This window comes from Amblyraja radiata, chromosome 1, assembly GCF_010909765.2.
Source record: "Amblyraja radiata isolate CabotCenter1 chromosome 1, sAmbRad1.1.pri, whole genome shotgun sequence".
In the NCBI taxonomy this organism is placed as follows: Eukaryota; Metazoa; Chordata; class Chondrichthyes; order Rajiformes; family Rajidae; genus Amblyraja; species Amblyraja radiata.
Window position 1 is genome coordinate 133,858,239 of NC_045956.1, and position 15,905 is coordinate 133,874,143.

A 15,905-nucleotide genomic window follows, 5' to 3' on the forward strand; every position below is an offset into this window, starting at 1 on the left:
TAGATTTTGCCTTCCTGCACCCCCTGCACACTTGTAGTTTTGTTCGTCAAAACCCCTCTTCAGGGTCAGCCCAGAATTGACCCCCCCAGTACTCCCCTCTGACGAGGGAGATGCACTGTGCAGCCCTACAAGAGGTGCTGCTGTGGGTTTTACATAGTGCCCACAGTGACTAGACTCCATCTCCCGGAGCCTGTCATCTTGGAGCTCGGCTCCATAAGGCGCTCCAACCAGCTCCAGCGCCCATGGTCGCTGGCCGCCCAAAATCGGACTCATCAGTCCTCGACTCTTTTGGTTTTCTTCTTGCCTTCCCGCTCAGACGCAGTGTTTAATCTGGCCAGTGCGGGGGCGAAGACGGGCACAGCTGTTCCCTTACGGGTGATTCCTGTGCCGCCGGCCGCTGCTGGCGTTCGCAACTCCGCGGTCTTCCCCCGCCAGCTCTGGTCGACTTCTTTGCCTTGTGCATGTTTCCCCCCACCTGTAGAACAGTATGGGAACAATAAAGACCGCAGTATCACATACCTGCAGGTCCAGGCTTAAAACTTGCCGTTAAGGGGGAACGTCTTCCACCCCTCCTCCTGCCGTTTTGACTTGTCAAAGCCAACGGCTCTGTTCTGTATGGTTTCCCGCCCAGCCATGGTGTTTAATCTGGCCGGTGCGGGAGCGAAGTCGGGCACAGCTGTTCCCTTACGGGTGATTCCCGTGCCGCCTGCCGTTATTTGCACAGCTCTCTATGTTTCCCCACTTGTGAAACAGTATGGGGAGAATAAAGACCGCAGTTTTACTTACCTGCAGGTCCTGGTTTAAACTGTCGCTACGGGGGAACGTCGTTCCACCCCGCCTCCTGCCGTTTCGACTTGCCAAAGTCGACGGCCCCATTCTGAATAGTTTCCCGCCCGGCCGTGGTGTTCTGGCCGGCGCGGGACCAAAAGTCGGCACAGCTGATCCCACTTACGGGGCTTGTGCCTTCAGCTGCTGCTGGCTCCCGCAACTTCGCGGTCCTCCCCAGCCAGCTTCACTCGCAGCACTTGTGGACACTATTTTGTCCAGCTTCCCCCCCGTGTAAAAACAGCGCGGGGACAAAAAACTACCGCAGAGTAAATCACTTACCTGCAGCTCACGGTTTCAAACTTACCGCTGCGGGGGAACGCTCCACCCCGCCTGCCGTTTCGCAAGCGTGAAAGCGATATGACACGCATGCGTCCTGGCGGGGTTCTTCACGTAGTCACTCACGTGACTCCGAAGTAAACTAATGATTTTATGTAGAAGAACAGTCCAAAATTATGTACGTTTTCCAGGCATGGAATGCCATAGTAAACGAACCAGAGGATGTGGTCAAATCTTGGGTTGCTGCCCCTTATTCTCAACTTGGGGAGCTTCAGCCTTTGCTATCAAAGAACACAGTCGCCCTGAGGTAGTGTTAAATTCCATTCCAGTAATAGTGAATGCCAGGCATCGAATAATAGGCCAACAAACTTGGGTAAAATCTTACTACAGGTGCACAACCTTTTATCCGAAAGCCTTGGGACCAGACACTTGTCGGATTTCGGAATTTTTCGGATTTCCTTATGGAAGATTTTTAGCGTAGATTAGGTAGGTAGCGCGGGCGGCTTGAAAAGTCTGGAGCGGCTGCCTTCTCCCCGGAGACCGGGGAAATCATTGTAAATCATTGCATAAATGTTAGTCAGTTAGTTTGGAGGGATTTTATGTGGTTGGTGGGTGGGGGGTGAAGGGGGAAACTTTAATTCTTAGTCCCCTACCTGGTCGGAGAGGCGGGGAGCGGGCAATGCCTTACCGGGTCGCCGTGCAGTAAGCTCCGGAGCGCTGTGGCCGCCGACTCCCAACATCGCGGAGCTGGGGGCTCCGTCCGGCCGCGGGCGCCGCCGGTTGGAGCTCCGACCCCGGCAACTCTACCCCTGGCAGCGCGGCGCTCCAAATCCAGTGCCGCCCGCGGCCGGACGCCCGCAGCCCCAGCTCCGCGATGTTGGGAGTTGGCGGCGTCGCAGCGCTGGGATACCAGCGGGGAGCGGGCAATGCCTTACTGGGTCGCCATGTGGTAAGCTCTGGAGCGCTGTGGCCGCTGACACACAACATGTCGGCAGCCACAGCGGTGCTGGGGCTGCGGGCAGCGCTGGATTTGAAGCGCGGTGCAGCCAGGGGTAGAGTTGCCGGGGTCGGATCTACAACCGGCGCCGCCCGTGGCCGGACGCCCGCTGCCCCAGCTGGGAGTCGCCGGCCACAGCGCTCCGGAGCTTACTGCACGGCGACCCGGTAAGGCATTGACCGCTCCCCGCCTCTCCGACCAGGTAGGGGACTAAGAATTAAAGTTTCCCCCTTCACCTCCCCCCCCCTTTTTCACATAAAAGCCCTCCAAACTAACTGACTAACATTTAAGCAATGATTTACAGATGTTTAAGTGTTTAAGGAGGCAGCCGCTACAGTAGTACAGACCTGGGTTGACCGTGGGTCGTTTCGGGTCAAGTTTGGCGCCAAACGCGAGCTTTGGTGTGCAGACGACATCCTGGAAAAAATGGCCGGTTTTCAGAGTTTTTCGGTTTCCGGAACTCCGGATAAAAGGCTGTGCACCTGTATTAAGAATATACCACAAAGCATAAATCAGTGGCTAGATTTTTTGGGGGGGTTTTAGAGATACAGTGTGTAAACAAGCCCTTCGGCACATCGAGTCCACGTCGACCAACAATCACCTCGTACACTAAGATCGACACAAAAAGCTGGAGTAACCAGCGGGACAGGCAGAATCTCTGGAGAGAAGGAATGGGTGACATTTCGAGTCGAGACCCTTCTTCAGACTAGTTAGGGATATGGGAAACGAGAGATATAAACAATGATGTAGAGAGATAAAGAACAATGAATGAAATAAAGATATGTAAAAAAGTAACAATGATAAAGGAAACAGGCCATTGTTAGCTGTTTGTAGGGTGAAAACGAGAAGCTAGTGTGACTTGGGTGGGGGAGGGGATAGAGAGAGTGAATGCCGGGGCTACCTGAAGTTGGAGAAATCAATATTCATACCACTGGGCTGTAAGCTGCCCAAGCGAAATATGTGATGCTGTTCCTCCAATTTGCGTTAAACCTCACTCTGACAATGGAGGAGACTGAGGACAGAAAGCTCTGTGTGGGAATGAGAAGGAGAAACAAAGTGTTCAGAAACAGGGAGATCAGGTTGGTTTAGGCGGGCTGAGCAAAGGTGTTCCGCGAAATGATCGCCCAGGCTCCGTTTGGTCTCGCCGATGTATAAGAGTCCACATCTTGTACAACGGATACAGTAGATGAGGTTGGAGGAGGTGCAAGTGAACCTCTGCCGAACCTGAAAGGACTGTCGGGGTCCCTGGACAGAGGCAAGGGAGGAGGCATAGGACAGGTGTTGCGTCTTCTGTGGTTGCAGGGGAAGGTACCTGGGGAGGGGGTGGTTTGGGTGGGAAGGGATGAGTTACCCAGGGAGTTGCAGAGGGAACGGTCTTTGTGGAAGGCGGAAATGGGTGGAGATGGGAAAATGTGGCTGGTGGTGGGATCCCGTTGGAGGTGGCAGACATTTTGGAGGATTATTAGTTATATGCGACGGCTGATGGGTTGAAAGGTAGGGACTAGGGGGACTCTGTCTCTTACTGCGACTAGGGGGAGGGGGAGCAAGGGCGGAGCTGCGGAATACCGAGGAGACACGTGTGAGGGCCTATGATGGGAGAAGGGAACCTCCATTCCATAAATAATGAGGACATTTTAGATGTCCTGTTATGGTACACCTCATCTTGGGCGCAGTTACGGCGTAGATGGAGGAATTGGGAGTAGGGGATAGAGTCTTAGCAGGAAGCAAGGTGGGAAGAAGTGTAGTCGAGATAGTTGAGGGTGTCAGTGGGTTTGTAATAGATGTCAGTCAATAGTCTATTTCTTGTGATGGAGACTGTGAGATCAAGAAAGGGGAGGGAGGTGTCGGAGATTGGTGGCGAAGTCCATGAGTTCTGCATGGGTGCAGGAGGTAGCACCGATGCAGTCATCAATGTAACGGAGATAGAGTTCTGGGATAGGGCCAGTGTACGCCTGGAACAGGGATTGTTCAACGTACCCTAGAGAGGCAGGCATAGCTGGGCCCATAGCTACGTCTTAGACTTGGAGGAAGTGGAAGGAGTCGAAGGAGAAGTTGTTAAGGGTCTGTCCCACTTGGCGATTTTTTTTCGGCGACTGCCTGCGTTACATCAGTGTCGCCAAAAGATTTTGAACATTTCAAAATCCAGCGGCAACATAAAAAATGTTGGGACACTTGAAAAAACACCGCGCGTCACACGTCATCACGCCCCAAATTTTTCGGTGACCTGATACGTCAGTCAATGATGCCGGCAGTCGCCGAAAAAATGGCCAAGTGGGACAGGCCCTTGAAGGGTCAGGACCAGCTCCACTAGGTGGAGTAGAGAGTTAGTAGAGGGAAATTGAATGGCAACACTATCCTACACACTAGGGACAATGTTACCAGAGCCAATTAACCTACATACCTGTTCATCTTTGGAGTGTGGGAGGAACCGAAGTACTCAGAGAAAACCCATGCAGTCACAGGGAGAACGTACAAATTTCTCCAGATAGCGCCTGAAGTCAGGATCGAACCCTGATCTCTGGAGCTGTAAGGCAGCAACTGTAGAAACTGTGGAACTGTAACAAAATGCTTCTAAGCAAGGCACTGAGTAATTCTAAAGTGTTATTTTGCAGGACAGCCAAATAATCAGATTGATACTTTGAAAGAGAACATAATGGAAATTAAATACTTGCAAAAGCTGAAATCGTTGGCTTTTGTGGGAAAGGGAATGCAGCTGACAGAAAGAGGTCAAGATCGAGAAGCTCTGCAGAATTTTCATCTGAGCTTACAAGCTTGTTCTGGTATGTTATGTTTGAAACATTGGTCCTTGTTTCCAGTGAGTAAACGTTAAATAATCGGCACACATATGCCAACAATTGTCTTGCCGGGGGGGGGGAAATCCCGGGGGGGCCAGGGGGTCCCCCTCCCCCCCCATTTTGAGAGGGGGGGACGACCCCCCCCCCCCCCAATTTTTTGTAATCCGGATTTTAAAACCCGGTGAAATCTCCGCTGTCCTCGAGACAGTGAGGGTGGCGTGGGATTGCTGATCGAGGGTGCCGATTGGACTTGAGAGACGTCGGTCAGCAGGCAATGGGGGCGGGACAGGATGATTCAGCACGATCATTGGAGGAGGGAGGTGTCAGTCAGAGGCGGAAGTGGGGGGGGGGGGGGTGGGACTGAGAATAGAGCGCGGTGATTGGAGACGTGCCAAAACACTCTCGGCAGCCCTGGACACAGACCAAAAGATCCCATAACTATAGGATCTTTGCACAGACCTGCACCTCATCCGCTCCGGTGCTGCAAACGCTGCCGAACCACCACTGGACCATCCCCATCCCCACCCGAGTCCCCCCCCCCCCCCCCCCCCAGCCCACCACTCCCCCACGCCCGAAGGTGGCCAGAGACGTCGGGAGTCAGACAGGAGTGGTACCCCCAGGCCCACAGCTAGCGCAGAGAAGCAGCTCAACTCTGGCTGTCCCGCCAGGTTAACCTACAGCCCTGCCTGGACTTACGGGAATGACAGCCCAGGTTTACAGCCAACGCGGAGAAGCAGCGCTAGCTCCACGACTCCAGGCTGGTTTCCAGGCAGGGCTGTAGGTTAACCTGGCGAGACAGGCAGAGTTGAGCTGCATTTAGCGCTGGATTGAGCTGTAATTACCGTTCACAGGGCCCACGGCTGAAGCCTCCGAAGCCTCGCGTGTGAGTGTGCGCATGCGCGTGCGGCCGCCAAGAAATTGTGTCCCCCCTGTCTCCTGGTCCCCCCCATATTTTGATAGCGATTTCCGTTCCTGCTTGCAAGCAATAATTTGTAGATCCAGGACCTTGTGCACATGATTTTCAAAACGAAAACTGGCGTTAACTCAGCCCGCCTGTAATTTGCCTTGTGTGTACCTCAGTAGCGCAACACAAAGATGATATTTGAGTCATTACCCACAGCATCAGCTTGGATGTGAGTGGAGTACAATACAGTATCAACCTCTTATTAGGTAGGTGGAAGACAAGAGCAACAATAGTGAAGACTGGAGGAGAGAAAGACTACCAGTCTGAATTGAGGGAAGGAAAGCAGGGTGCCAATGTGAATGGGGAGAGTTAGAGAAGGAGCAACTGGTGAAAGTATAAACAGCAAATAAATGTGTGTACTGCTCTGATCTTGATTTAGAGGAGTAGATTGATGAGTTGGATAACCTTTGGCAAGATGATAAACAATTTTATTTTTCTTTAGATTAAAGATCCCATTGTTTGAATGAATAAACATGTTAACTTTCACCAGAATACATTAATTTATATTTTTTGGTTAAGACCACGATAGCATACCAGCTTCCTTAGAAGGCTTAGGATGTTTGGCATGTCCCCTACAACACTCATCAACTTCTATAGATGCACCATAGAAAGCATTTTATCAGGATGCATCGCAGCTTGGTTTGCGAACACCTCTAGCCAAGACTGCAAGAAATTGCAGCAAATTGTGGACGTGGCCCAGACCATCACACAAACCAACCTCCCTTCTATTGACTCAATTTATACCTCACGCTACCTTGGCAAGGCCAGCAGCATAATCAAGGACGGGTTACACCCTGGCCACTCCCTCTTCTCCCCTCTCCCATCAGGCAAAAGGTACAGAAGTGTGAAAACGCACACCTCCAGATTCAGGGACAGTTTCTTCCCAGCTGTTATCAGTCCTGGTATGGAACACCTCAACCTACCACAACCAGAGAGCAGTGCTGAACTACTAGCTACCTCATTGGTGACCCTTGGACAATCATTGATCGGACTTTGCTGTAAAGGTAAACACTATATCCCATCTGCCACTCCTCTACCCACTCTCCCAACCTATCCAACCAGAGAGCAGTTTTGAACTATTATCTACCTCTTTGATGACTATCCTTGATCGTACCTTGCAACATAAAGGTAAACGTTACATAACATAAACGTTATTCCCTTATCATGTATCCATATGCTGTAAATGGATCAGTTGTAATCATTTATGTCTTCCTACTGACTGGTTAGCATGCAACAAAAGCTTTTCACTGTACCTCGGTACACTTGACATTAAAGCATACTGAATTGAACTGGAAGTGTATCAGAGATGCTTTTTCTATCATCTCTCCTACCCTGCAGGTACACTCACCAATATTGAATTTTCAGCATGTTTCTCAGGCATCGAACAGTACAGCACAGTACGGCGGTCTCTTTACAGTCCAATAACAAATATCGATTAACACAGTACATGATAGACATTTCCCAAACCCAATAACACAGCGACTAATACATTGTATTCGAAAGGAGCTTCTGGAAGGAAGCAAACATAGTAACATTTGCCTAGATATTCAAGAAACCCAGACAAGGCTCAACACTTAACCCAATCAACATCTAGCAAAGTAAAGCTTTGCAACATGATATACAATGTGTATGTCAGGTTTGCATTCACCCAATCCGTTTCATGCAATTTACACCTAATTGTAAGAATCTGCAGATGCACCATTCTTTCCCTGCAACTCTTATCTGGGCACCAGACAAGCTGGCACCATTCTGCAGCATGTCCCATTTATGCAGAAGGCACATTTAAATTGACCAAATGGCCTAGCAGCACCGAAGCCTTTACTCAATTTTTGTGTCCTGGCATCTCCAATTAGTCCAGAATTAACCGAAGGTGATGAGGAGACACGAGGCTGGAGATGATGGAATCTGGTAAGGAAGGTAATAAATGAAAATGGATAAGGGATGGATGATGTGCAAATGGGACTGATTGGGGAAGGGGAAAGTGGGCCCTGTTGGTCTAGTGGGTGGAAGACAGGTGCAACCAGCTGGGGGAAGGGAGCAGCTGAGTGGATCAGAAGGAGAGAGGAACGCAGCAAATACAGGCTCTTATAGGACTGGCAATGTGGTTAGGTCAGCTCTGTTGTTAGCTGCAGCATTTGGCAGTAATAGGGAACTGGCTGGCAGTAACAGCAAAATTATACGATCTGCCTGGAACATGAGATAAATTCCTGCCCAACTCTACATGTCTGTTTCTGTTTTGAGTCTTAACACTTATAAAACCTTTATCCTAAAAAAAAAATGATTTTCCTTTATAGATAGCATGGAAGCAGCATATAATCTCGTACAAGTTCTGTGGAAGCTTAAAAGGAAGGATGAAGCTGTCTCTTTCTGGAAAAAATACTACAGCTCAACGAAAGCAGCAGCTGAAAAGGTGCAGCAAGCAAGTGGTTCCCAGTGAGTGAAACTGATTTCCTACTTTGCATTAACAAAGGCATCCAAAGCACCCGGGAAAGTTTTTAAAGGAATCCTTACACATGTCAACTTACCAGAAACCTTCCAGATTGAGCTCTTAATGCTTAATGGTTATTAAAATAAGCATGATCTTAGCATGGAACAGTGGGGAAAAAAAATCTCTTGCCATGAGTAGGTGTTTGAAGTAAGGTGCTTTGCAAGGGTAGATAGAATAAATGAAACATGCCTGACTATATTAAGCTTGGAGGTTTGCTATATTTTAAAAAATCTGGGTGTTTGAAAATGTTGAACTGCAGTCGACTGTAATTTGCAAATTCAGTTGTTTAGGACAATGTGCAACTAGTGGAGTTGCTGCCTTACAGCTCTAGCAACAAACCCAGTCCAATTCTGACCTCTAGTAATGCCTGTGGAGTTTGCAGTTTCTCCCTGTTTGTCGGTTTCCTCTGGCTGCTCCGGTTTCCTCCTGCATCCCAAAGACGTGTGGGTTGGTAGCTTAATTGTTCTCTGTAAATTGCTCCTAGTGTGCAGGTGAGTGTTAGAATCTGAAAAGTTGCTGTTGAGAACGTGGGGAGAATGAAATAGGATTAATGTAATAGGAGCTTGATGGTCAGCACAGACATTATGGACTGAAAGGTCTGTTTCTGTGCTGTATCACCCTATGACTTAAGCCACCACCACCACCATGTCCACACAGCACCAAGTTCTCTGTTGGTGACCAAAGCAAACCATTTACAGTAGTTTCTCAGGTTCAATTGGTGATACAGAGGCAAATTGCATCCAAAATTGCAATCATTTTGAGAAACCTTCCTCATTTCTCTATAGACACAAAAAGCTGGAGTAACTCAGCGGGATAGGCAGCATCTCTGGAGAGAAGGAATGGGTGACGTTTCGGGTCGTGACTCTTCTTCACCAATTTCATAAATGTATTTGCATGACGCCATGATGTAGAACATACTTTTTTCCTCAGAAGATTACCCTTTTTAAGTTTAAGAAGGAACTGCAGATGCTGGAAAATCGAAGGTAGACAAAAATGCTGGAGAAACTCAGCGGATGAGGCAGCATCCATGGAGCGAAGGAAATAGGCAACATTTCGTCTGAAGAAGGGTTTCGACCTGAAACGTTGCCTATTTTCTTCGCTCCATAGATGCTGTCTCACCCACTGAGTTTCTCCAGCATTTTTGTCCACACTTTAAGTTGTTTGACCACCTAATAGAAACATAGAAACATAGAAATTAGGTGCAGGAGTAGGCCATTCAGCCCTTCGAGCCTGCACCGCCATTCAATATGATCATGGCTGATCATCCAACTCAGTATCCTGTACCTGCCTTCTCTCCATACCCTCTGATCCCCTTAGCCACAAGGGCCACATCTAACTCCCTCTTAAATATAGCCAATGAACTGGCCTCGACTACCCTCTGTGGCAGAGAGTTCCAGAGATTCACCACTCTCTGTGTGAAAAAAGTTCTTCTCATCTCGGTTTTAAAGGATTTCCCCCTTATCCTTAAGCTGTGACCCCTTGTCCTGGACTTCCCCAACATCGGGAGCAATCTTCCTGCATCTAGCCTGTCCAACCCCTTAAGAATTTTGTAAGTTTCTATAAGATCCCCTCTCAATCTCCTAAATTCTAGAGAGTATCAACCAAGTCTATCCAGTCTTTCTTCATAAGACAGTCCTGACATCCCAGGAATCAGTCTGGTGAACCTTCTCTGCACTCCCTCTATGGCAATAATGTCCTTCCTCAGATTTGGAGACCAAAACTGTACGCAATACTCCAGGTGTGGTCTCACCAAGACCCTGTACAACTGCAGTAGAACGTCCCTGCTCCTATACTCAAATCCTTTTGCTATGAAAGCTAACATACCATTCGCTTTCTTCACTGCCTGCTGCACCTGCATGCCCACTTTCAATGACTGGTGTACCATGACACCCAGGTCTCGCTGCATCTCCCCTTTTCCTAGTCGGCCACCATTTAGATAATAGTCTGCTTTCCTGTTTTTGCCACCAAAATGGATAACCTCACATTTATCCACATTATACTGCATCTGCCAAACATTTGCCCACTCACCCAGCCTATCCAAGTCACCTTGCAGTCTCCTAGCATCCTCCTCACAGCTAACACTGCCCCCCAGCTTAGTGTCATCCGCAAACTTGGAGATATTGCCTTCAATTCCCTCATCCAGATCATTAATATATATTGTAAATAGCTGGGGTCCCAGCACTGAGCCTTGCGGTACCCCACTAGTCACTGCCTGCCATTGTGAAAAGGACCCGTTTACTCCTACTGTTTGCTTCCTGTTTGCCAGCCAGTTCTCTATCCACATCAATACTGAACCCCCAATGCCGTGTGCTTTAAGTTTGTATACTAATCTCTTATGTGGGACCTTGTCGAAAGCCTTCTGGAAGTCCAGATACACCACATCCACTGGTTCTCCCCTATCCACGCTACTGGTTACATCCTCGAAAAATTCTATAAGATTCGTCAGACATGATTTACCTTTTGTAAATCCATGCTGACTTTGTCCAATGATTTCACCACTTTCCAAATGTGCTGCTATCCCATCTTTAATAACTGACTCTAGCAGTTTCCCCACTACCGATGTTAGACTAACTGGTCTGTAATTCCCCGTTTTCTCTCTCCCTCCCTTCTTAAAAAGTGGGGTTACGTTTGCTACCCGCCAATCCTCAGGAACTACACCAGAATCTAAAGAGTTTTGAAAGATTATTACTAATGCATCCACTATTTCTGGAGCTACTTCCTTAAGTACTCTGGGATGCAGCCTATCTGGCCCTGGGGATTTATCTGCCTTTAATCCATTCAATTTACCCAACACCACTTCACGGCTAACCTGGATTTCACTCAATTCCTCCAACTCCTTTGACCCGTTGTCCCCTGCTATTTCCGGCAGATTATTTATGTCTTCCTTAGTGAAGACGGAACCAAAGTAGTTATTCAATTGGTCCGCCATATCCTTGTTCCCCATGATCAACTCACCTGTTTCTGACTGCAAGGGACCCTCATTTGTTTTAACTAATCTCTTTCTTTTCACATATCTATAAAAACTTTTGCAGTCAGTTTTTATGTTCCCTGCCAGTTTTCTTTCATAATCTATTTTTCCTTTCCTAATTAAGCCCTTTGTCCTCCTCTGCTGGTCTCTGAATTTCTCCCAGTCCTCCGGTATGCTGCTTTTTCTGGCTAATTTGTACGCATCATCCTTCGCTTTGATACTATCCCTGATTTCCCTTGTTATCCACGGATGCACTACCTTCCCTGATTTATTCTTTTGCCAAACTGGGATGAACAATTTTTGTAGTTCATCCATGCAGTCTTTAAATGTCTTCCATTGCATATCCACCGTCAACCCTTTTAGAATTAATTGCCAGTCAATCTTGGCCAATTCACGTCTCATACCCTCAAAGTTACCTTTCTTTAAGCTCAGAACCATTGTTTCTGAATTAACAATGTCACTCTCCATCCTAATGAAGAACTCAACCATATTATGGTCACTCTTGCCCAAGGGGGCACGTACAACAAGACTGCTAACTAACCCTTCCTCATTACTCAATACCCAGTCTAAAATAGCCTGCTCTCTCGTTGGTTCCTCTACATGTTGATTTAGATAACTATCCCGCATACATTCCAAAAAATCCTCTTCCTCAGCACCCCTGCCAATTTGATTCACCCAATCTATATGTAGATTGAAGTCACCCATTATAACGGTTTTGCCTTTGTCGCACGCATTTCTAATTTCCTGTTTGATACCATCTCCAACTTCACTACTACTGTTAGGTGGCCTGTACACAACACCCACCAGCGTTTTCTGCCCCTTAGTGTTTCGCAGCTCTACCCATACCGATTCCACATCCTCCAAACTAATGTCCTTCCTTTCCACTGCGTTAATCTCCTCTCTAACCAGCAACGCTACCCCACCTCCTTTTCCTTTCTCTCTATCCCTCCTGAATATTGAATATCCCTGGATGTTCAGCTCCCAGCCTTGGTCACCCTGGAGCCATGTCTCCGTGATCCCAACTATATTATAGTCATTAATAGCTATCTGCACATTCAACTCATCCACCTTATTACGAATGCTCCTTGCATTGAGACACAAAGCCTTCAGGCTTGTTTTTACAACACTCTTACCCCTTATACAATTATGTTGTATAGTGGCCCTTTTTGATTTTTGCCCTGGATTTTCCAGCCTGCCACTTTTACTTTTCACCTTGCTACCTATTGCTTCTACCCTCATTTTACACCCCTCTGTCTCTACGCTCACACATTTAAGAAACCCTTTCCCTTTAACTCCATCCTCCACTATCCCATTCGACACCCCACCCCCCTTATTCAGTTTAAAACCACCCGTGTAGCAGTGGCAAACCTGCCTGCCGGAATGCTGGTCCCACACCTGTTAAGATGCAATCCGTCCCTTTTGTACAGTTCCCCCTTACCCCAAAACAGATCCCAGTGATCTAAGAATCTAAATCCCTGCCCCGTGCACCAGTTCCTCAGCCACACGTTCAGGTCCCGTATCTCCCTGTTCCTGCTCTCGCCAGCACGAGGAACTGGAAGCAAACCGGAGATAACAACCCTGGAGGTCCTGCTTTTCAGCATTTTTCCGAGCTCTCTAAAGTCACGCTGCAGAATATTCATCCCCTCATAATGAACATGTTAACATAATTAAAGCCCAAAATATTAAAGAGCTATATCAAGGACAAAAACAGAAAACATGCAAAGGTTTGGCATAAAATATTGATGAGACCTAGGTTGGAGTATTGTGCTCGGGGGCATAACACTTCTGGAAGATAAGTGCAATGAGAATGGAAGTTAAAAGTTGGATTGTTTTCCCTTGAACATTGTCTGGAAGCAGATTTATTTGTACTTTCATAAAAATTAATTGGATTGAAAAGGAAGTTAATGATGCTGGGCAATGGGGAAAGAGCAATCACTTGGAAAAATTGGATAGCTTTGTTCATTATTATAATCATCAGCAATTTGCTTAATAGTTTCATTGCTTTCGATGGAAACAATATATACATATTAGGTTTTATAGACTGATTCTTCATGTGAAAATGTTGGCTGTAAGGTATTAGAAAAGTATTTTATACCTTGCACTTTATATTTAAATCATGGTGATAATTGTGTTTTTCACCAAAATGAGTTTGGATAATTTCAGAAAGGGATACTGAGAGCTGGGAGAGTCAGGACATTGCAGGTAATGGGTGAACACGGGGAAGGGGAGGAGGTTTGATAGGCAGAGAGTTGGAACAAAAGCAAGAGATTGAAACAGAAGACAAAAGGATTGAAAAGGACCTCATTGAAACATGCAGAATAGTGAAAGGCTTGGATAGAGTGAATGTGGAGAGGATGTTTTCACTAGTGGGAGAGCCTAGGACTAGAGGTCATAACCTCAGAATTAAAGGACTTTCTTTTAGGAAGGAGATGAGGGGAATTTTCTCTAGTCAGAGGGTGGTGAATCTGTGGAATTCTTTGCCACGGAAGGCTGTGGAGGCCAAGTCAGTGGATATTTTTAAGGCAGAGATAGATAGATTCTTGATTAGCACGGGTGTCAGAGGTTATGGGGAGAAGGTAGGAGAATGGGGTTAGGAGGGAGAGATAGATCAGCCATGTTTGAATGACGGAGTAGACTTGATGGGCCAAATGGCCTAATTCTATTTATGACCTATTCCTTATGACCTTATGAAAAGTTACAAATTGTGAAGCCAGAGGAAGGAATGTGGGTGGGGGGGAAAGGGGAGAAATCGGTGCGAGTCTAGGTGGGGGTGAGAAATTGGCGTGTGCGGGAGAGAGGGAGAGGTTGTTAGAGCTTACCTAAAATTAGAGAATTCAATATTCATACCGTTGGATTGTAAGCTACCCAAGCGGAATATGAGGTGCTGTTCCTCCAGTTTGTGTGTGGCCTCGTTCTGGCAATGGAGGAGGCCCATGCGAGAAAGGTCAGTGTGGGAATTGGAATGGGAGTTCAAATGGTTAGCGACTGTGAGATCCAGTAGGCCTCGCTGAATTTAGCACAAGTGTTCAACGAAACGATCGTTGAGTCCACACTTGATCTCAAGGACATACAGCACACGAGAAAATGTATTCTGATCAGTAAAGGATACTTTGCTAAGGTTAAAGGGCCTGTCCCACTTGGGCGACTTTTTAGGCGAGTGCAGGAGACTCTGCGCTTGCCACATGATCGCCACATGGTCACCACATGTTCGCTGGTGGTCTCTGGTGAGTCTCCTTCATGGTCGCGAGGAGTTCCCGCATTCTGGGAAATAGTCGCAGCCTCTGTATGGTCGCCGCAGATTTTTCAACGGCGACCACGAGTTTTCAGAACCAAGGATAACCGACTGGTAATGTTAAATGCCCGCCAAACTTCACAGCTGTGTATCTCTGGCTTATTCAAAGTTGGCTGGCTTCTTAAAAGTGTCTCCACTCCTTCTTCCCCCTCCCTTCTCCCCCCTTCTCCACCCCGCATTCTCCCCTGCCCCCTCTTACCGTACACTGTGCTAGCTGTCTTAACCTTCCTGTGTGTGTCTGTATCACCTTGGCTTTGCACCATGTGAATTTCAGACACAGACAACGCTCCCCCCCACTTTCCCTGGCCCCCGCCTTTGTGATGTGTGTGTGTGTGTGTGTGTGTGTTCCACTCTGACAGTCGCCGTTCCAGTTCCCGGTTTTTCAAGCGAGTGCCGCGAACTTGACAGTCGCCGGCAGTCCGCTGAAAAATCGCCTAAGTGGGACAGGCCCTTAAGACATTGTAAAGGTGATATTCAGGACTGGTTAATTTACATTTGTCCTGAAGCTTATACATGAAGATTGGTTTCAATCTAAAGTATTTAATTCTGTAGCACTGTCATTTCAGAATTATAAAAAACATTTGTATGTTTCTTTTTCAGAAAATTCCCCTTATTCTTGATTTCTCATCTCAAGGAAGTAAGTACTTCAGAGGAAGAAGCAGTTTCTAAAATGGTACATACACATTACATCCATCATTCTAAAGAGAAATCAACGGCAGAGTTTCTGAGACCCATGTCTTATTTATGATCTTCATACATTATCCAGGTCCATCTGAAAGAAAACAGTATGGAACATACTAGATAAACAACCATATTAAATTATTTTGAAACAAAGACATCTACTGTCTGATGCATGATTTGACCATGGCAAATATATTTGTGACAGAAGAAGGTTGTACTTCATATACCAATGTGTAATGAATAATATAGGATTGGATTGCACTAATTTCTGTGGTATGCTATGAAGCAGCTCTCCCAGAAAATAATGAAACTTTGGAATTCCCTATCCCAGAAACCTGTGAAGTCAGAAGTATTGACTAGATTCAAGGCTGAGACCAGCAGAACGTTGATCCACGTGGGAGTGGAGAGTTAGCGGGAAACAGACATGATATTGTAACTGAGCGTAATCGTCAGTCACCTTATTGAATTTTGAGATAGCATTGAGGGGCCATATCCTCCTAATTTTATATTTCCATAAATAATTTTATTAATGGTCCAATGGTACCATGTACCAATTCAGTAAATATATATAAACACTAGACTAAGTGGGACTCGTTGGGTCCCTGTCACACGGAAG

The 15,905-nt window shown here is 47.0% G+C and overlaps 1 protein-coding gene across 2 annotated transcripts in view; it reads left to right on the forward strand.

Moving 5' to 3' along the window:
* Positions 1–15,444, forward strand: part of fancg (FA complementation group G) — a 63,694-nt gene extending 48,250 nt beyond the window's left edge. For both annotated transcript variants that reach the window (XM_033031134.1, XM_033031142.1), the window contains 3 exons: positions 4,714–4,881; positions 8,155–8,293; positions 15,209–15,444. In XM_033031134.1, the coding sequence (XP_032887025.1) occupies positions 4,714–4,881; positions 8,155–8,293; positions 15,209–15,356 (455 nt within the window). In that variant the 3' untranslated portion in view covers positions 15,357–15,444. The remainder of the gene's footprint in view (positions 1–4,713; positions 4,882–8,154; positions 8,294–15,208) is intronic.
* Positions 15,445–15,905: the final 461 nt, after the last annotated feature.